Source organism: Cucurbita pepo, chromosome 14 (assembly GCF_057944985.1).
Source record: "Cucurbita pepo subsp. pepo isolate OVF chromosome 14, ASM5794498v1, whole genome shotgun sequence".
In the NCBI taxonomy this organism is placed as follows: Eukaryota; Viridiplantae; Streptophyta; class Magnoliopsida; order Cucurbitales; family Cucurbitaceae; genus Cucurbita; species Cucurbita pepo.
In genome coordinates this window covers 12,229,694-12,249,958 of record NC_141811.1, presented here as the reverse complement: position 1 = coordinate 12,249,958, position 20,265 = coordinate 12,229,694, and the positions used below count along the sequence as shown (strand labels likewise).

The 20,265-nt window shown below is 37.8% G+C and overlaps 3 protein-coding genes across 7 annotated transcripts; 2 read left to right on the top strand and 1 right to left on the bottom strand.

The window, feature by feature from the left end:
* The first annotated feature begins 749 nt into the window (after window positions 1-749).
* On the top strand, window positions 750-4,308 carry LOC111809884 (26S proteasome non-ATPase regulatory subunit 13 homolog A). The gene is made up of 6 exons (XM_023696355.2): window positions 750-1,000; window positions 1,988-2,434; window positions 2,622-2,702; window positions 3,020-3,216; window positions 3,307-3,406; window positions 3,814-4,308. Exons 1-6 carry the CDS (start codon window positions 851-853, stop codon window positions 3,997-3,999), a joined length of 1,161 nt encoding a protein of 386 aa, XP_023552123.2. The 5' UTR covers window positions 750-850; the 3' UTR covers window positions 4,000-4,308.
* Window positions 4,298-10,506, bottom strand: LOC111809881 (extra-large guanine nucleotide-binding protein 3). The gene is made up of 9 exons (XM_023696350.2): window positions 10,214-10,506; window positions 8,640-9,704; window positions 8,391-8,528; window positions 7,292-7,396; window positions 7,015-7,200; window positions 5,831-6,011; window positions 5,468-5,706; window positions 5,152-5,324; window positions 4,298-5,060 (listed from the first exon to the last, which is right to left on the bottom strand). Exons 2-9 carry the CDS (start codon window positions 9,618-9,620, stop codon window positions 4,466-4,468), a joined length of 2,598 nt encoding a protein of 865 aa, XP_023552118.2. The 5' UTR covers window positions 9,621-9,704; window positions 10,214-10,506; the 3' UTR covers window positions 4,298-4,465.
* Window positions 10,507-13,563: 3,057 nt separating this feature from the next.
* LOC111809877 (bZIP transcription factor 16) lies at window positions 13,564-20,220 on the top strand. Of its 5 annotated transcripts, none has more exons than XM_087117623.1 (13): window positions 13,564-13,691; window positions 16,098-16,275; window positions 16,716-16,772; window positions 16,867-16,941; window positions 17,299-17,388; window positions 17,504-17,563; window positions 17,640-17,809; window positions 17,909-17,963; window positions 18,466-18,508; window positions 18,583-18,848; window positions 18,933-19,010; window positions 19,110-19,235; window positions 19,764-20,220. In XM_087117623.1, exons 2-13 carry the CDS (start codon window positions 16,192-16,194, stop codon window positions 19,884-19,886), a joined length of 1,227 nt encoding a protein of 408 aa, XP_086973749.1. In that variant the 5' UTR covers window positions 13,564-13,691; window positions 16,098-16,191; the 3' UTR covers window positions 19,887-20,220. The 5 variants fall into 5 exon arrangements, with proteins under 5 accessions (XP_086973749.1, XP_023552113.2, XP_023552112.2 ...); XM_023696345.2 differs by lacking the exon at window positions 13,564-13,691 and adding an exon at window positions 15,487-15,797 and having other exon boundaries at window positions 16,110-16,275; XM_023696344.2 differs by lacking the exon at window positions 13,564-13,691 and adding an exon at window positions 15,487-15,797.
* The last annotated feature ends 45 nt before the right edge of the window (window positions 20,221-20,265 follow it).

Here is a 20,265-nt window from a genome sequence, read left to right as displayed (position 1 = left end):
TGATCAGCAACCAACACCCTGTTATCGGAGGCTTTTCGCTCACTCAGGCAGCTCCAAAAAGATTCTTTCTCTTTCTAATGTCTCAATATTCTCCTAGGAAATAGTATCGAGACGAGTTTCAAAGAAATAAAAACTTGTTCCACTGCGTACGGGCTTAAAACTGAAACCTTGATTCGTAAACCAAAATCTTAAACTTTCTATGTTATCTCTGATAGTTTTGATGTTCAAGTACTATTTTATCATAGATATCTCAAAAGTCGAGGAAGAACGTTCGAGAGTTGGGATTGTTGGTTCGGCCTTGCAGACGGGAAGACGATTAATGTTAGGTAAATACAACCTCTCTTCACAAAGTATTTCATGTAAATTTAGCATCAATAAATTTTAATCATCCCCAAAATTGGGGGACTCAATTAAAAAAAAGTTAAAGGGTAAGAAATATAATTAAAAAAAAATAAAATTAAACGGTATAAATTAAATAAAAAAAAAAAACTTAATTGAGGAAAATTTAATGTAATTTAATAAAATAAAAAAATTTAATGTAAAAGAAAATATCTTTTTAAGGGAAAATTTTGATTTTTTTTTTTTTCCAAAAAGAATTAAAAAAAATTGACGGTGATATTGCTCAACCCGACCCGATAACCCATCACGGGGTCGGGTCGGGTCATTCCCAACCCGACTCCATATGCGACGGTGCGAATTGACCATAAAGCCTCTCTCGTCTAAAGCTTACTCTGCTTTTCTATTCTTTTCTTTGAGAACAAGAAAAAGAGCAGAGGAAGAGGCACGAATTATATAAATCATTGGAGTTCTCTTTCTTGTCTCCTTCCGAGAATCCATAGCCGGAGTAGCCATGGCCGCTTTGCAGTACCTCGATTCTCTTCGCAACTCGCATCCTGAGCTCGCTGAATGGTACAATTCGCTAGCAGATCTGTACCAGAAGAAGCTTTGGCATCAGCTCACACTTAAGCTTGAGCAGTTCGTCGCTCTCACGGTCTTCCAGGTGTGTTTTTTCAACTTACCACGTTTTCGATGAATGTATTGACATTTCGATTTCATGAAGTGTGTGCTGGTATTTTAGCTTTTAGATGCTTTGATTTTTAGATGGATACTGTTAGGGTTTTGTGTCTGGGAATGTTAAGATTGAATTTGTGATGGCGAAATGGATGGCGAACTTAGGGTTCTTTAGACGGAGAAGATCGCGGGGGTTGAAACTTTGAGGGGTTTTGCTCACAGGGGTTTGTTTAGCCTACTGGATTCCGTATTCGACTCCCGATTGGATTCAGAGTTGTCGAAATCTAAACTACGGTAGAAATTTCCCCTTGTTTATATCTGTAATATGAGCAAATTAGTTAAACAGATCGACTGAATACGGGGTGGTTAGTTGGAGAATTAATCATCTGTTTGAGGTGACTTGTGACTAATTTACTCATTTCTGAAGACTGGATTGAGTAGGTTAAGTTTTTGTTTCACTGAAGTAGATCAAGAAGTTTTGTGTTCCAATCTTTGCCTCATAATTTTCTCTCCATTTCATGTTCATAACCTGCTTGTTAGGTCTATTTGAGAGAGAGGTGTTGAGGCATTAACTGAAAGGCCAAAGTCACCTTTGTCACCATGAACATCTTAAGCTTTGGGGCTCGGTAATCTAACGTGCACTATCTGGATTTGAAGTTAAAACTGTAGATTGGAGAATTAGATAGTAAGCATGAACTGGGTCTTTGTTACTACCTGAGTATGACTTCCCTGATTTCACCCATTTCTTAAAGAATATGACCTCGGGATATTTAGAATTAAGGAGAGGATAATTGCTACATTCATCGGGCACTGATTTCGGTCTATCTAGAGCCGAAATAATTTTAAATTAGTTCGAGCTAGCTAATATATGTTTTATCTCTGGTGAATCCTTGTATATTTGAACATGCTTTACCTACCTGCCTTTATGCAGAAACCTCAAGTTCAATTAATATTTTTTTTATGGTTAAATGTTCAGGCTGGTGATGCACTGATTCAGTTGTATCACAACTTCATCACTGATTTTGAGACCAAAATCAATCTTCTCAAGCTTGCACATTTTGCTGTGATTGTTTCTCGGCAATATGCAGAGAAAGAAGCTGCCATTAGTTATCTTGAAGGGATAATCGAGAAACTGAGGAGTACTAAAGAGCACCGCATAGAGGAGCCTATCCTTTATATTAAAATGCAAATAGCTATTTTTAAGCTCGAGCAAGGTGACCGAAAAGAGTGCAAGAAACTTTTGGAAGATGGAAAGAGCACTCTTGACAGCATGACTGACATTGATCCATCTGTTTATGCTAGCTATTATTGGGTTTCATCTCAATTTTATAAGTTCCGCCAAGAATTTGCTGAGTTCTATAAAAGTGCTCTTCTTTATCTCGCATATACTTCAGTGGAATCACTCTCAGACTCATTTAAATTGGTATGGCGAATAGTTTCTTTCTTTATGTACAGTTTAACTTTTCTTTCTATTTCTTCTTTTTTTTTCCCCTTTCAAATAAGAAATAACTCATTTCATAAATCCAATTGCCCGTCGATCGGTACTTATCCGCTATCCATATTTGGTTCATGTTCATTATTTAAATTATTGCCCGTCGTTGTGCCTGCAGGATTTGGCCTTTGATTTGTCTCTTTCTGCACTTTTGGGAGATAACATCTACAACTTTGGAGAGCTTCTTGCACATCCTATTGTAAGAATTTGCACCATAGTTCATTATTATTTTGCTATCTCATTGTTTAATAATTTTATGTCACCTCTGAGTGCTTATTTCCTTATTGGTCTTTTCTCCTTGAGGTGGAGTAATAAACATAAATATCACTCAGTTTTTTCAATAAATAATTTAGTTCGAGTGCAAATACAACGATCTTTGTACTTATAACGTGATTAACAATGGCTGCAACAATTGGTATCTCTATGTAGATATTGTAGCCCGTGCCTAATCTTTTTGTCTCTATTTATTTTTCGACTTCAAACCTGATGTGTGTGTGTAACTTTTTGTCTCTTCAGATCAAAAGTCTGTTGGGCACAAAGGTCGAGTGGCTTTACTACATTCTTCAGGCATTCAATGCTGGTGATTTAGTTCGCTATCAAGAATTATGCCAAGTCCATAATGCAGCTTTAAGGGCTCAACCGGCTTTAGTTGAAAATGAAAAGAAACTATTGGAGAAAATCAATATTCTCTGCCTCATGGAAATTATCTTCAGGCATGCAGGCCTTGCTCCTTTCTCTGCTTGATATCTGCCCAATAACTTGATTTTCTGTATCATTTTTGTGCTAATTTGATTTTATTGCAGCCGGCCATCTGAAGATCGAACGATCCCATTGAAGGTTATAGCAGAACGAACAAAACTCTCTATTGAGGATGTGGAGCATCTACTAATGAAGAGCCTGTCTGTAAGTTTCACTTATAGTTCTTTTTCACAAGAATGTTTGTTTCAAATTTGTCCATGGCTTTGGTCACTTCAAATTAAGATAGGGTCGAGAAATTATGATGCTGGAAGAACTCGGTTTTTACCTAGAGAAAAAGCTATGGTGATATTATTTTGAAAGGCACATAAATTCCTTCTAGGTTGAATGTGTAAAAATATCGATCAACATGGTTGCTGATTGATACCTCTCATAACATGTTTCATCTTGACCTGTTCTGACGAAACCCTTGTCTTACAGTTTTTTTTTTCTTTCACCTCGTTCCTTTTCATTTAACGACCTTTCTTACTGATTCGATAATTGCCATGATTGGAGAACTCGACCATTGTTTTTCTGACGAATGATAACAAAAAGCTGAGTGATTTTTATTGCAGGTCCACCTTATAGAGGGTATCATCGATCAAGTCGAGGGAACGGTCCATGTTTCCTGGGTGCAACCAAGGGTACTAGGCATTCCACAGATCAAATCCCTGCGAGACCGACTGGACAGTTGGGTGGATAAAGTTCATTCAACTTTGCTTTCAGTCGAGGCCGAGACGCCTGATCTAGTTGCATCGTAATCCTCTTCATTGCATCTCTAAACAACTTAGCAGAGGGAGGAAGCAAAAAGCCAGAAGAAACTACTGATCCTTCATAAGATTCTCATGTGCTGGCTTGGCTAGCTAGCTAGCTATCTTGCCTCCATCTTTCTTGAACTATTTTCTAGGAATCAGAAGCCTCTACGTCTTAGTTTTGAAAGTGAGCATGGATTGGAGGAGTTGAGAAACGGACTTAAAGAGTGGTTATTGGACTCTTCCCTTCTGTATTTGTTACTTTTGTTGCATACAATTGAGATTTAATGAGCTCCATGAGGATCAGTTTCATCCAAAGTTCAAGATTTCTTATAAACTAGCCTTCATAAAAAAAATTTGCAAGAATAACCTTATTCAAAGGAGTAGAGAAGCGATGGAAAGTGAAGCCATGTTTTTCTTCCTTTTTTGGGCTTCCTTTTGACACTATCTATGAAACTAGTACAAGAAAGAAACCTCATTGTTGTCTAACAAATGGAGATGAGCTCACATCTGTGCTATAGAAGGAATCCTCAGGTCCTCCATAGTAAGGCCCCTCTTTCTCCTCATCCCACTTCACAACTTCTCTTATATACTTGAATGCCTCATCAATCGTCACTCGGTCCCTCGCTCTAGCTTGCCACACGAAAAGCTTACGACCCGTGATGGATTGATAAAGGTCTTTGAATTTCATAGCTACATAGTAGTAAGCTTGATGAGATAGTGACTGGTTGCTATGCAGCGGTCGCACGGGGCTGAAATCGTTAAACCATTCGCAGACATTCAATGATGCTCGATTTACTTTCTCTTCAAAGAGATCGTATTTGTTGAGTATCAACACAAATGGGGTATTTTTGAAACAAGGGTGTTGGACCATTGTCTCGAAAAGCTCCTTACTCTGCATCATCTTGTTTTGTAATAGGTTTCCGCTGCTGTTACCTTCTGGGGCACGAGACAATTGATCGAAATCACTAAGCGCAACGCAGAAGACGACAACTCGAACATCTTCAAACATCTCTACCCATTTGCACCCTTCATTCATCCCCTTGGCACTTACCCTTATAAGTTGGTATCTGTAACGATAGATACAAGCCAATGAGTCAAAACACTTCTAAGGGGATTCTTGGCTTAGAAATTCATTCATTCACTAATTCCACTCCATACCTAGTAAGAGGTGGGGGCGGAGCTTCAAGATTATCAGTGTAGGTCTCAGACATTGGACTCCGATCATCAAGTGAAAATTCCATGAAAGCCAATCCATTCCCTTGGGTTACCCCTTCTGCATACAGGATATCTCTATCAGAAGGTTCATATTCATTGCTTGAAACCTCCACTGCCTGCAAACAATCACAAATTCTAAGCATTTTCCCGAAACAATTCAATCGTTCCTAAACAAAAAAGATGAAACGTGATGATGGCAGACAATGTTATCATCAATAAAAACGTTCTGGTTTTGAAATTTGAGTATGTGATGGATTACCCTGCTTAAGAAGTACTCGGCAACGTCGGGAAGGAAGTGTAGCTCGTCTTTTCTCTTGTACGTTTCCTGGATTGCAGGATCCTTCCATAGCTCTTCAACTAACGGAGCGTACTCACGAGTTGCAGCAGGGAAGAACGCATCCAAATCTCCGGTAGCGATGATATCGAGGAGCCAATCGGAAAAATGTTTCAACCTTGGGTTGATGGAGTAAATACATTCACTAGCTTCCCTCTCTCCATCTGTGAAAAGAAAATTTTGTACTTAGAGAAGCATGAGTAACATTTCATTAAATAAGTACAATCTTTAGGGAGAGACTTCTAGCCTGATCTAATCATAAAGCCCAATGAACATCGCAAAAATTACCAGTTTCGAGAGCTCGACCTTCTTGGGAACTTTGAACCTTTTTTCGGTTCATGAATTCCTCCTCAAAGCGTTCTCGACCATCAAGCAAGATGCTAAGATACTTGTACATATTACTCTGAATCATAAGTTTGATGTCTTGAAGTTCTTCTTCAGTAAATCTGTTCCCATACAAAAATTTTCCCTGCCCAAAAAAGTAAACATTGAAGATAGTGGATGGAATTGTTTCATTTCTAATAGATTTTAAACAACCTTCTCAGAGATACATTCCCCGTGACCACCTCACAATTGCAAGATAAAATCTTTCGTTTTCTTTTTATACAATACGTCAAACAGACCTCTTACCTTCAAAGCTTAATGGCCCACGAAAATAATAGTAGAAACCAAAAGCCAAAAGAATACATGCATTCATATATTCATATATCCATATATCCATCCACGTTTGTGATCTATTGACATAAAGAGAAGTTTACTCTATTGCTGTGAGATTCCACGTCGGTTGGAGAGGAGAACGAAACATTCTTTATAAGAGTGTGGAAACCTCTCCATAACAGACGCGTTTTAAAAATCTTGAGGAGAAGCTTGAAAGGGAAAGCCCAAAGAGGACAATATCTGCTAACGGTAGGCTTGGATTTTTACAAAAGGTATCAGAGCTTGACACTGAGCAGTGTGTCAGTGAGGACGCTGAGCCCAAAAGGGGGTGGACACCGGGCTGTGTTTCAGTGAGAATGCTAGGTCCCGAAGGGTGCTAGATTGTGAGATCCCATATCGATTGGAGAAAGTAACGAGTGCCAGCAAGGACGCTGGGCTCCAAAGTGGGGTGGATTGTGAGATTCCACATCGGTTGAAGAGGGGAACAAAAACCTAGAGAGAAGGGAAAGCCCAAAGAGGACCTTATCTGTTAGCGGTGGGCTTGGACTGTTATAATTGTATCCCAAACTTAAAAAGAAAAAGTATAAACTTAGATTTATCGAGACGTCTGACAACTCTTTAGAAAAAACCGTGGTTGTCTAGCTGTACTAGTTCTGTCAACATATATACATTTAAGTTTCTACTTCTCTCCACTACCTACATTAAGTTATGTTACATGGTTTCCAAACTTCAGATGTAATATTGGGAAGATCGAAAAGCCCAAGGAAGCGACGATCTGAGTACAAAAATAACGACAATAATGATGAAATGTTTACCTGCTTAAAGATTGTGCTAGTTCCGGAGCCTTCAATCCCAATGAGAAGAAGTTTCTGAATCCTCTTTTGTTGCTCAAAGTAGTTGGGAACTGTTGTATAATTGCTAGCCTCTTCTCTCACTCCATGGGGTGGCTGACCATGTGGCACGGGCAATGAGAACAAAGCACATACAAAGCGCGTTGAAGCCTGCCTTAACCAAAGCATATATAAGGTTCTTGATATCAAAAAGGATAAATTTGACATAGGTTAGCCTTCATTCAAAAGGTTTTATGTTCACCTTCTCCCAAATATTTCCTCTGATATTGTTCTGACCTTCTTCCTCGTAGCGACCGTCGTCGTAGACCCAAAAATGGGTGTCACGTGGGCATTGTACGTTTGCCAACTGAAAAGTTAATAGCATTGGGTACGTTTAGTTCTACCAGATACTGCAAGCCATTAGACATCTAAAGGGAACCGAGTTCATAATATTAATAACTTTTTTTAGTAGACATCAAGATAATTTTAGTTCTGAAAGGAAGCCAATGAAATAAGCTTAAGAGTTCTCATCAAGGCATTCATGTGACAAGGAGGCTGAAAACAGTGTGCAATACAGGTCAGTTAAAGTGCAGTCTCCTCTATAGATAGATGTTACGTGATGTGCCCAAGACCAGCCACCAGAACAACCATCTCAAACAAAACTAAACAAAACTAAACAAATATAAGATATCTAGTCATGTTTCAATATATTTATACATATAGTCCTGTAACGGTCCAAGCCCATCGCTAACATATATTGCACTCTTTGGGCTTTCCCTTCCGGCCTTTCCCTCAAGGTTTTAAAACGCGTCCACTAGGGAGAGGTTTCCACACTCCACACTCTTAAAAGGAATGTTTCGTCCCCCTCTCTAACCGAAGTGGGATCTCACAATCCACTCCCCCCCCCCCAATTGGGGTCCAACATCCTCGCTGGCACACTGCCCGGTGTCTGGCTCTGATACCATTTGTAACAGCCCAAGCCACCGCTAGCAGATATTGTCCTCTTTGGGTTTTCCCTTCCGGGCTTTCCTTCAAGGTTTTAAAATGCTTCCACTAGGAAGAGGTTTTCACACACTTATAAGGAATGCTTCGTTCCCCTCTCCAACCGATGTGGGATCTCATAAGTTCTTACATTTTCTATATAACTTCTTCAACATTCAAGCTGACTAAGGATTACAAGTATTCAGATTCTCCATCTAAAGAGGCAATACAGTACATCATCTCCTCCATAATCTTTTTCCTTGATCATTTATGACATAGGGCACTGTGTATGATATAAAAAATTAGCAGTTACAGTTTCAGAAGCAAAAACAAAGAGCATTAAATGCCTATATTCCACCTTATGAAGCCAAAAGGTGTACCTTAAGCACCCTTAATTCGAGTCTCGTGATTTCTCGACCATTGATGTAAACTTCAGTGTTCCCATTGCTTGCGTGCGGGCTAAGTTTGCCGGTGAAACTTAAGTTCGAACTAATGATTTTATCTGGTTTTTCTCCTTCCTGTCAGGTCAAAACAAAAGTACTTCATGAAGTTCTAGTTGCAGAAGCAAAGGTCACATGGCCATACATTAAGTACACATAGAAAAGCTAACGTCAGTAAATTATAGTTACCTTTCCCCAGAGACCAGATTCTTTGTCGTACCAATATCTTCCGGGTTTCAGTTTCTGTGGAGGCAGAGGGCATCCAAGTAATTCTGCCATCTCTTCGGATCGTAGGGGTGATCCATTTACAATCAGCTGTTCGGGGCGAAGTTGATTAGCAGGACATTCTTTCTCTGCTTTCATAATCTGCTTCACTTCCAAAGGACTAAGTAGTCGAGACAAGACCCTCGAATGCTTGCCCAATTTCGACCTCTTCGACTCGTCTATAGGATCACCAATGCAAGTGACACATTTACGCCCTTCAGGCATCGATCCCATGGCTCTAAGCACACAGTTGCCGCAATACTTGGCATCACAGACAAGACATGACTCCTTTGTTTCCCACTTTCCTTTGCCACACCTATAACATACCCGACTTTTCTTTTTCTTTTTCTCTTTCGAAACTCCTATGTACTCAGGATACACTTGCTTCTCGACGCTAAGTTCTTTTCGATGGGAGTGATCAACAGTATTAAAAGTGACAACAGGTGCTCTTCTTGCATCAATAACCACTTGTTTAGGTTGATTGCTAGGTGGGTTGTGAACTGAAGCTGGGGAGGCAGAAGGTGAAGCTGAAGAAAAATCATGGTTTTGCAAGACGGATACTACAGACTCTGAACTTCCTGATGCCCTTGGGCTTTGAGCAGGCGAACTCGTGACGCCAGCAATACGAGAGACAGGCAAAGGAATTGGTTCGATCGTTGGAGGACCGTCCTTTGCAATGGACCTTTGGGATTCAGAAAGAGGTTCAGCAACTGGAATTGAACGAGAATTTACGTCAAGCGGTTCGATTCTTGGAACGTCATGGACTACTGGTGGACCCTCGTACTCCATAGCTATAGAGTAATCTAGATCGCTAGCACTTTCAGGGAGAGATGCTCCAGGTGGGAGCATCTTCTTCACCAATTCCTTCCAGTTTTTTTCCCCCCTTCTTTTGGTTTCAACCGACATATTGCTAGATTTACAGCGGAGTACTAAATCCAAACTTCTGAACACTTTTTGAGATAGAAGAACTCAAATTTTATATATGGTTCCCTACAACAGCATCCACGAGTAAAGCTTAATCATCTCCTCAATCAACAGAGACAATGGCAAAAGATATAAACAAAAATCCTGACACGAAGAAGACTCCAACAGAAACATTCATCAGAGCCTGGATTGATCGTTCCTAGTTCAACCAAATCACATCAATGACAGAAATCAAACTCAAAATCTCAAGAGAAAGAACAGAATGCTAAGAAAACTTCAAAATCAGAAAGCTCCATTCATCAAGGTTCTCGATCACGAAGTTTCCAGTCAAAATCAGGACATCCAAAACGCAAATCAAACAATATTTTTCAAAACCTTGAAAAAAGCAGACGAACGCACCTCTACAATCCAAGAGTTGAAAAAATCAGAGTCAAACAAATTATAAACAAACAAAAAGATAAAGAACAGCAGAGCACGCCCAACAAATCCACAAGAATCAAATATTCAAAGCGAAGACTATTTTACCAGAAGATAATAGATTAAAAAAAAGGGGAAAACTAGAGAGAGAGAAATACCTTTTGAAGAGTAAACAGTTTCGCTTTTAGAGAGAGTCAAAATGGAAATGGATGAGGAAAGTGACAAAATGAAAGCGAATCGTTGAGTTTGCGAAGCGAAGGAAGCCAGAGAGACGGCTTTTTGAGGTTTGATTGGGGCTTTTGGAACCCAAAAGGCAAAGCCTCTGCGAAACCCACCACCATGAACGCAAGAACACAAGACGAAGCCCCTTCCAGAGAGAGAGAAGGAGATGAAATACAGTACGGAGTTCGGAGAGAGAACAAAAATGGTGAGAGAGCAATGGGTGTAAGGCTCAATCCGGTTAAAATATCTATAAACAAAAAAAAATATATATATATATATATATTTTTTACTTTATATTTATTATATTTATAATATATAAAAAAAATTATTATTATAATTTATTACATTAAAATATATAATTCACTGGTTGAGTTATAGTCGGGGTTATAGCAGTATTACATTCCAACTCAGTACCTTCTGAGATTTTGAAAAGAGTTGCTCTTTAGAGAGCACAGTACGATGAAAGTTGTAAGCTGTGTTCGGGGGGAGTTATTGTCTATCGTTGGCCTCTATGGTAGAATCAGTCGGGGGCCTGAGAGGCGGTGGTTTACCCTATGGCAGATGTCAGCGGTTCGAGTCCGCTTATCTCCAACTCGTGAACTTAGCCGATACAAAGCTATATGATAGCACTCCATTTTTCCGACATCGATCCTTCCATTTAGTAGCACCTTAGGATGGCATAGCCTTAAGGTTATGGGCGAGATTCAAACGATGAAAGGCTTACGGTAAAATTTGGTATTAAAAAATATTAAAAAAAGCGTTACATCACTGCAACTATTATATTGTTAATTCTTATCCTATATATCAATTGAATACCGTTATTTTTTTAATTTAAAAAATATAAATTGTTTTTTTAATTACTAGTTGTGGTTATCTAATGCAGTTGTTTTTCAATAACGGTAACAGTCCAAGTCCACTACTAGCAGATATTGTCCGCTTTTGCCTATATTATTGTCAGCCTCACGGTTTAAAAACGCGTCTAAGAAGATACTTCCACACCTTTATAATGAATACTTAGTTTCCCTCGCCAACCAATGTGAGATCTCATAGTCCACCTCTCTTGGGGTCTAGCGTCCTCGTTGACACACCGCCAGGTGCTTGGCTCTAATATTATTTGTAACACTTCAAGCCCTAACAGATATTGTCCATTTCAGTCTGTTAAGCACCACAGTCATTCTCACAGTTTTATATGACGGACTGGTTTCCACACTTTTACGAGGAATGTGTTCCCTCTTCAACTGTTATGAGATCTCGGAATCTATATACCTATTTTATAATAATTATATAATTTACTTCAAAATTTAGAGTATAAGTTAATTTATTGTTAATCGAAAGATAATATATTAATTAATTAATTATATATATATTAATAAAACTACTCGATTCAGAGGGTAAGTAAGAGAGATATTGATTAGGGAGAGAGGGGATAAAGACAGAAGTGGGTCCCAAATTTTAAACAGACGGTTTCGTTGAAGTAATCCACGCGCCTATGAAGCGCGTGGACTTAAATGCCGACACGACCAAGATATCTGGTACCATGAAATTGCTGTTTGAAAGCGCTTCGTAGAGCGTGGGAAATCATCTCGATTTTGACGGTAACGGTATCGTTAACTTTGACGCTGTAATTTTAGTTTCCACCATTTATTCATTAATGTCATTTGACTTCAATTTAATAACATTTTCTTTTAGTTCTTTTTTTAAGTAATTACTTTCAGTTTCATTTATTTAATTTTGTATTTTTTAATTTTTAATTTATTTATTTTTAATAAATTGTAATTTTAGTTACTTAAAATTAATTTGAAGCTAATTAAACAATAATCATGTAACAAAAAAACACTTTATTTTATATATTTTTAACCATTTATAAAATGAATATTGAATGAAAACTATATTTGATTATATTGTTGGATATTTATTTATTATTTATTAAATATTTTAATATTTATCAGTAATTAGTTGAATTATTATCATTTCCCTAAATATATAGCTTAAAAAAGTTAAATTTTGTATTTTAAATTAATAAGTTGGTTAAATATTATGTTTAATAAAAATAAATTATTTAGTGAAATCGACCTTCCCGCGCTTGACAGCTCATCATTAAAAACGTGAGTGGGGGAATTATTATGAAAATGACAACATTACGAGAACAAAAGAAATTGGGAGGTGGAAAAGCAATAGAAAAGGGGAAACACTTTTTTGAATATTGAAATTTGAATTTAATTTTTTTTAAAATATATTTTTAAATATTGAATATGACGTGTTTAAATATAAATTTAATTTTTATTTTAACCCTTCCGTAGGTAAATTATGATCGATATCGAGGATTCAAACTACAATTTTGACATTTGATGAACTTGACATTCCGCTGCATTTTTGTAAAATGGTGTTATTTACTCTTTGTTTCTAAGTGTGAAGGCTATCCCACATACCCATATGTTTTGTCTTCACTCATTTTGTAACGACTCAGATCCACCGTTAGCAGATATTATTTTCCTTAAGGCTTTGAAAGGCGTATGCTAGAGGAAGGTTTTCACACCCTCGTAAAGGGTGATTTGTTCTCCTCCCCAACCAATGTGGGACATCACAATCCATCCCCCTAGGGGCCCTGCGTCCTCATCACAATCCACCCCCTTAGGGGCCTAGTGTCCTTACTAGCACTCTTTCCTTCCTCCGATTGATGTGGGACCGCCCCCAAATCCGCCCCTCTTTGGGGCCAGCGTCCTTAATGGCACACCGCCTCGTGTCTACCCTCATTCGAGAAACAATGAGAATGCTGACACATCGTCCGGTGTTTGGCTTTGATTACCATTTGTAACGACTCAGATCCACCACTAACCGATATTATCCTATTTGGGCTTTCCCTCTCGGGCTTCCCCTCAAAGTTTTAAAATAGGGAAATGTTTCCACACTCTTATAAAATGGTGGTTTTGTTTCCACACTCAGCCAATGTCGACATCACACATCTGTCCCAATTCATTCATATACCACGGTTTTACTTGGGGTGACGAGGAAACAAATTTCAAATTTCAAAGTCAAATTAGAGATCAAATTCAAAGCTCTGGTACACCCAAGTCATTTTTTTTAACCTCTCAAATACCAAAGGATGAACATATTAATTTTGAAAATCCATTATTAGACTAAAACCTGCTTACGTGTCAAAATTGTATTGGATGAATGAAAAAATTATTAGGTTAAAAATTAAAATAGATAAAAGTATTAAAAAAAAGGAAATAAGTTATTTATTTATTTATTAAATATCGCGGACTGTTCGTTCGCGTAGAACAATCCCACGATAGACTGTTCAGACCTTGGCGGCAGCGGAACAGCAATTATCGGCGACCGACGATCACTTCCGGCAATATCAGGCCAACGCCGACAGCCGTAGAATCAGGCAAAACAATCTCGATCAAAAAGGTTAGAGAATCTCATCGAAATGCTAGTTTACGGCTTTGATTTTATTCAGTTCATATCTGATATTCGTTTTGGTTCGATTAATCGTCTTCGCATCGCTCGAATTAAAGAAATCGATTGCGTTCTTGAAACCGAAAAGCCCTAAAATACAGAGAGGCGCCGACCTGTTCGATCCTCAAAATTTACTCAAAATCAAGACGAATTTCCTGGCACAATTGAATCAAGAAACCACAAGTTATAATCCGAATCAAGATTCTTCTTCGGAGATCGCAATGTAATTGCGAATGAGAAGGCACTCGAAAGTTCTTGAAAGTCGATCTCGAAATTGTAATTGCCAACGCCGACGGAGAAATGGCGACGAATAGATCGAACATTTGGAGTTCTACAACGACGGATGGGATTCTACAAAGAAGATTGGTCCAAAGATCGTCGGTTGCGGGGAATTTTTGTCCAGCACCGCCGAAGATGGGTCCAAAGTGTCTTCGTGGGAATCCAAGGCACGAAGAACTGAGCAGAGTACGAAAAGGCGGACTTCTTAAAATATATATATTTTATATTATTTTAAATTTTTAGGTTAAATAAATAAAAAATATCATTAAATTTTGTATTTTAAGTAAAAAAAAAAAATCTTAAAAATTTTAAATTTTCTCTTTTTAACTTAATTTTCTTATTTAAATTACCCATCAATTTTTAAAAATGTTTCAAAAATACCATTTTTTAAGAAAAACTCTTGAAATTTTTTAAAAACTTAAAAAATAATCTTTCTGCTAATAAACTTTCTAAAAATTAAAAATGGGATAATTTGTTTTCGTTCATATACTAAAATAATAATAAAGTATGATGTTAATATTACTTTTAAATTTTAATGAGTATCTTTTAAATCTAGTTAATTTAAAAATGTTGAAGATATTAATAAAACTTTTAAAGTTAAATAGTATTTTTGAAATAATGTACTCATAGTTTTAATATATTATATAGACTATTTTTAAAGATATTATTGTAATATTTAAATTTTTTAATAAAATCTTTTACGATTTTAAAAATATTTTTCTATCCCTTCTAATTTTTAACAAAAAAAAAAAAAAAATAAAATAAAATTAAAAAAAAAATAATATATATATATATATATATATATATATATAGCATAAGTAAAAAGGTGGGTGGGAGTCCAGGACGAGGTGATTTTAATGATAGCCACGTGGATGGCAGTATTAAGTGTGGAAGTGGGACCCATAAGGTTTTTTATTTTTATTTTTTTATTTGGTGAGAAGAGATATCCTTAAGGGATCAGATATGATTTTCTTCCTATTGCCTAAACGCACGCTGCCAGGTCAGCTTTCAATCATTAATTAATATATCCAACAAAATACACCAAAATTATGCTCAAATCAAATCATTATTCACATACTAAAATTGTAATTATTATAATGAAAATAATGGGCCAAGCATGGGCCTTCGAGTCTCGTGATCCCGAAGGAATACCAACATGAAAATAATGAGCCAAGCCCATTAACAGGGCCCAAAAAGATAGATATGGGCTTCGGCTGCCGACATGCAAATAATGGGCCAAGCCCATTAATATGGACCCGAAGGAAGACAGCTCTGGGCTTAATTCAGCCCACGAGTCTGGCGATGCCGAAGGAATGTCAATATGAAAGAATGGGCCAAGCCCATTAATCAGGGCCCGAAAGAAGACAGATTTGGGCTTCAGCCCATGAGCCCGGTCATGCCGAAGGAATGAAGGAGAGAGAAAATCGAGTGGCTCATGCCCTGAGGCTGAGGGGCGAGACGGCGATTTCGCGACTTTTCTTCTCGAGAGAGAGAGAGAGAGAGAGAGACAGTAACACGCCGTACGAAGACTCTCATCGTCAATCTCCCGTGTTCTACTTCTGATCTTTCCATTTTTTCAGTTTTTCAAGGAAAAAGAAAAAAAAAAAAATTCTTGAATCTTTTCCAAATTCCTCCTCGCTCAATTCCCTAAATTTTCCATTCGTTTCCTCGCCATCGCTGCTGTTTCAAACCTCCTCTTCATCGTTTGATCACCTTTCGAGGCTCCTTCAATTGAGTCTCGAATTATTCCTCCCAGTGGGTTTGAGGTTTCGATTTTTGGTAAGTAAAAAGCTCCATCTTGTTCAATTTTGAATTGTGTGTGTTTTCGTGCTTTTGTTTTCCTCTCACATTTCTGTTAGGGTTTTTGGTTATGTTCGTTGTTGTTCAGCTTCATGCATGCTAGGGCTGAATAGTGTGCTTGTTTTCCTTCAAATTTATGCGTTTTCTGTTTGTTTTGCTAGAAAATTGAACACACAAATGAAATTCTGAATTGTGGGAACGAAAATATAGATTTTTTTTTCCTCTTCTTATTCAGTTTGTACCGGAATTTAAAATTTGAAGTTGTTGTTTATGTTCAAGGAAATCCATTAGGGAGTGGCTGCGGTTCGGTCAGTTTACAGTCTTGTAAAGATTAGGATTCGTGTTATTGGAAGGCTTGGGGGATGGCAGGAAGATGGGAAGCAGAACCATGAGTGGCAGTGACATGGAGAAACCACCAAAAGACAAGGAGTCGAAGACACCGCCTCCTACTACCCAGGTTTAATTTAGGCCTCATTTTGAGTTGCATATTATTTCATTTGACTTTTGTAAGTGATTTTTGTTTTTCTTTTTACTGTGTTCTATATAGCTCATTCTTTGTTTTTCACGAGAATTTCGTTTCCTGTAACGACCAAGTCGTTCTTAAATAAAATTATGGGTTGAGAAAGTAATTTCAAGATCGAATTTAGTATTACGTGTTTAAAAATTCTATCACAGAAACAAATACATATGAGCAAACATTTCCTTAGTGTTTGTTTCATTTTCTTTAAAGTAAGTACTCAGAGATTCTAATTGGTTATGGCTTCTTGTTGTTACTTAAATTTTTTCTATCAAACGTCACTGAAAATGTTAACTTACAGTTTCTTAGTGTTTATTTCATTTTCTTTAAAGTCTGTCCTCACAGGTTCTGTATGATAATCTCTTGTAATCGTTTTACAGGAGCAGACTTCAACCACAAGCGCCGGCGCAGTTAATCCTGATTGGTCAGGTTTTCAGGTTACCCTGGGGCAAGAGCTTTTAGTTTAATCCTGTTTGTTGGGATGACATTGTGGTTAAATCATTATGTATATATATCTTTTTTGGTTTTCAGGCATATTCTCCTATTCCTCCACATGGTTTCTTGGCATCGAGCCCTCAAGCCCACCCATATATGTGGGGAGTTCAGGTACATCTACTGGTTTTTTGGGTCTATTATGTCTGCTTGTTGACCCACATATATTCTGATTGGACTGGAAATCTGTTTTTATAGCACTCTTCCTCTTTTTCTTGATTTTATTATTATTTCAATTATGGCGCTATTAATGTATTTGGGGATACTAACATGAAGCCCGTGTCTCTTGAGCGAACTTCTTGTTTGGTAATGTTTACGTATCGTTGAGTGCTGTAATGGTTCATGCCATTTCTGATAACTGTATGATGCATTACATACAATATTCGTGACAGTTCTTTAAGGAATATGGCCTTGTGCTTTTGGGGAAGGAATGCTCTGTGTATTCATCTAAACGTAGGTTTTTATCTACAGCATATTATGCCTCCTTATGGCACGCCTCCACATCCATATGTTGCAATGTATCCACCTGGTGGCATATACGCTCATCCGTCCATTCCCCCGGTATTTCTGGGCATTATAATTTGACTTTTTTTTTTTTAATGTTTAAAACTTCTATTATCTTTTTGTCTGACGGATTTGCTTAATACTTTATGCTATATTCCAATGTGTATAATAGGGATCATATCCTTTTAGCCCATTTGCAATGCCTTCTCCAAATGGCATCACTGAGGCCTCTGTGAGTTTCCTCCTTATTTTATGACAGGTATCATTGTCTTTAAGCGGATAAAAATGACATGTGAAGACGTATATAGGGTAATACCGCAGGCAGTTTGGAGGGAGACGTTAAGCTACCTGAAGTGAAGGAAAAGCTGCCAATTAAAAGATCAAAAGGAAGTTTGGGCAGTTTGAACATGATTACAGGGAAGAATAATGAGCTCGGTAAAACATCTGGAACATCTGCCAATGGAGCATACTCTAAGAGGTTGTCTAACTTTTCTAGAAATTGCCTATGTAGAATAACAATTTTATTGATGTGCCAATTGGATCCTTGGGTGATGTGAATCTGACCTGATTTTTGTAGTGCTGAGAGTGCCAGCGAAGGTTCAAGTGAAGGAAGCGATGCCAATTCTCAAAATGTAAGTAGTGGTCATTGCTTGTCGATTGACATCTTCCTCTCGAATGAATCGATTTTGTTCATTTTTGGATGTGACCTGGATAGGTTCTGTTTCTGTAGGTGAGTCAAACTAATGTTGCATGCCATAAGTTTATTGGGTTCTTTATGCATTCACTTTATCTGAAGAATAAGTAGTGGGACCGGACCCCCCCCACCCAAAAAAAAAAAAAAGATTTATTCTTCTTACCTCATTGAGATCCTCAGCCCTGTGCTTAAAGTCGAACGACGTTTTCAACGATGAGGAAGCTTGAGAATGAAAGTTAAAGAGTTTTCATAAGTTGTGTTTAAATGTTAATTTAGATTGTTTGAGGGGGGGAAATGTACTGACAGATTGGGAAATATGTCAATACTGTTTATTATTTGCTTGTATAGTTCTGATGCCAATGTCTTTTTTTTTTTTTTGGTAGTGCTGTTCCAGTCTTTCTTTTGAGATAAAGTGATTTAGCAGTACTTTACTTTTGTAGGAATCACAACCTAAGTTAGGTTCCAGGCAAGACACTTCGGAAGGTTTGGTTCTTTTTTCTTTCGTCTCGACAATATCTCTTGTCAGACATGGTAAAAAATACATTTTCCTGTTACAGTTGAAGCATCTCAGAATGGTAACTCTATGCATGGTACTCAAAACGGAGGATCTAATACTCAGGCAATGGCTGCCATCCCATTGGCAACTGCTGGGGCCCCGGGTATCGGTCCTGGTCCCCCAACCAACTTAAATATTGGCATGGACTATTGGGGTACACCATCCACTATCCCTGCAATGCGTGGAAAGGTTCAATCCGTTCCAGTTGCTGGAGGACTAGTTACCACTGGATCTCGGGATGGCATACAGTCACAACTTTGGTTGCAGGTAAACTCTTAATATGATTCAATAACTTGAACTTTGAAGTTGAAAAATGACAAAAAAAAAAGTAATATAAAATTTTGGATTTAGGATGAGAGAGAGATTAAACGACAGAGAAGAAAGCAATCAAATAGAGAATCTGCACGACGATCCCGGTTACGTAAGCAGGTATTGAAAAACCTGCTGGAAACTATTAATCTTGTTGGTAGACCTGGGTTCTCGTACCCCTCTCCTATTACCAACTGGTTCCAAACTCATGATTTTCAGGCAGAATGTGACGAATTAGCACACCGAGCTGAAGCATTACAAGAAGAGAATGCCAGTCTTAGGTCTGAAGTGAACCGGATAAGGAGTGAATATGAACAACTACTCTCAGAGAATGCTTCTCTGAAGGTAATACTAAAAATATTTAGTTTCCTGCTTCTCATTTCTTTCACCCCCTCAATGTTTTGTCACACCTTGACCATCACTTCATTATAATTACTTTATGATGTTGATTTTTTAAATCTAATTTACTAAGAAGTGTACATGTGAAATGGAGCAAGCTGTTTTCCTTTGAATAATCCTTAGCCATCTTTCTGGTAATCAACGAGATGGGTATGATATTTAGACTTACGTCGCAATAAATATTGTGAGATCCCACATCGGTTGGGGAGGAAACAAAGCATTCTTTATAATAGCGTGGAAACTTCTCTCTAGCAGATGCGTTTTAGGGGAAACCCAAAAGAAAAGGTCGAAAGAGAACAATACATGTTGGCGGTGGGCTTGGGCTTGGGCTGTTACAAATATTATTATCTATTTCATTGTATGTATGCAGCTAGAGTGATGAGCATGGAGAAATCATCTTCCCCTTCATTATTGCAGCAGATATATGTTGGCACAAACTTGTCCCATCTAATGGGCTAGATTTTGTTTATGCAGGAACGACTCGGGGAAGTTCCAGGAAATGAAGAACTAAGGACCAGCAGGAACGGCCAGCACTCGAGTAACGAAACCACTCAACTTACGGAGTCAGCGGTCGTGCAAGTTGGTAACAAGAATTGAATCTTCCCTTCCTGCTTACTGCTGCATTTTTACGCGCATAACCTAACTAATTTGTCAACCCCAAAATTGTAGTTCCCATAGCTTGTAGTTCTAGTTTAAATGTAAGCTGCTGACCTGTTGTAGTGTTGGGACTGTTTGTTCCTGCAATCCATATTATGATATCTCCATGGGGTGTATCCTTAACTGTAAAAGCCCACAAAGATTAGATATTTGGTGTGTGAATTTATTCTTGTAGCATTCACACGTTAGCTTCTGTACTAAAACCGTCCACATTAATTATTGTTAACTTGTAGAAAAGTTAATACACCTTGGCAAGGCTTTACTTTTTCTTGTACTTTCTGTTCTTTATTTGTGGTTTTCTTGAATTTTTGTTGACCAT

Bases quoted from the DNA above. Each gene is read 5' to 3' on its own strand.
- LOC111809884 (XM_023696355.2), top strand. From the start codon at position 851: ATGGCCGCTTTGCAGTACCTCGATTCTCTTCGCAACTCGCATCCTGAG. The intron at 1,001-1,987 runs GTGTGTTTTTTC...TTAAATGTTCAG, and splicing joins TCGCTCTCACGGTCTTCCAG to GCTGGTGATGCACTGATTCA. The intron at 3,407-3,813 runs GTAAGTTTCACT...TTTTTATTGCAG, and splicing joins TACTAATGAAGAGCCTGTCT to GTCCACCTTATAGAGGGTAT.
- LOC111809877 (XM_087117623.1), top strand. From the start codon at position 16,192: ATGGGAAGCAGAACCATGAGTGGCAGTGACATGGAGAAACCACCAAAA. The intron at 18,509-18,582 runs GTTTGGTTCTTT...TTCCTGTTACAG, and splicing joins CAGGCAAGACACTTCGGAAG to TTGAAGCATCTCAGAATGGT. The intron at 18,849-18,932 runs GTAAACTCTTAA...TTTTGGATTTAG, and splicing joins AGTCACAACTTTGGTTGCAG to GATGAGAGAGAGATTAAACG.
- LOC111809881 (XM_023696350.2), bottom strand. From the start codon at position 9,620: ATGTCGGTTGAAACCAAAAGAAGGGGGGAAAAAAACTGGAAGGAATTG. The intron at 5,325-5,467 runs GTAATCCATCAC...GATTGTTTGCAG, and splicing joins CCGAGTACTTCTTAAGCAGG to GCAGTGGAGGTTTCAAGCAA. The intron at 5,061-5,151 runs GTATGGAGTGGA...CTATCGTTACAG, and splicing joins CCGCCCCCACCTCTTACTAG to ATACCAACTTATAAGGGTAA.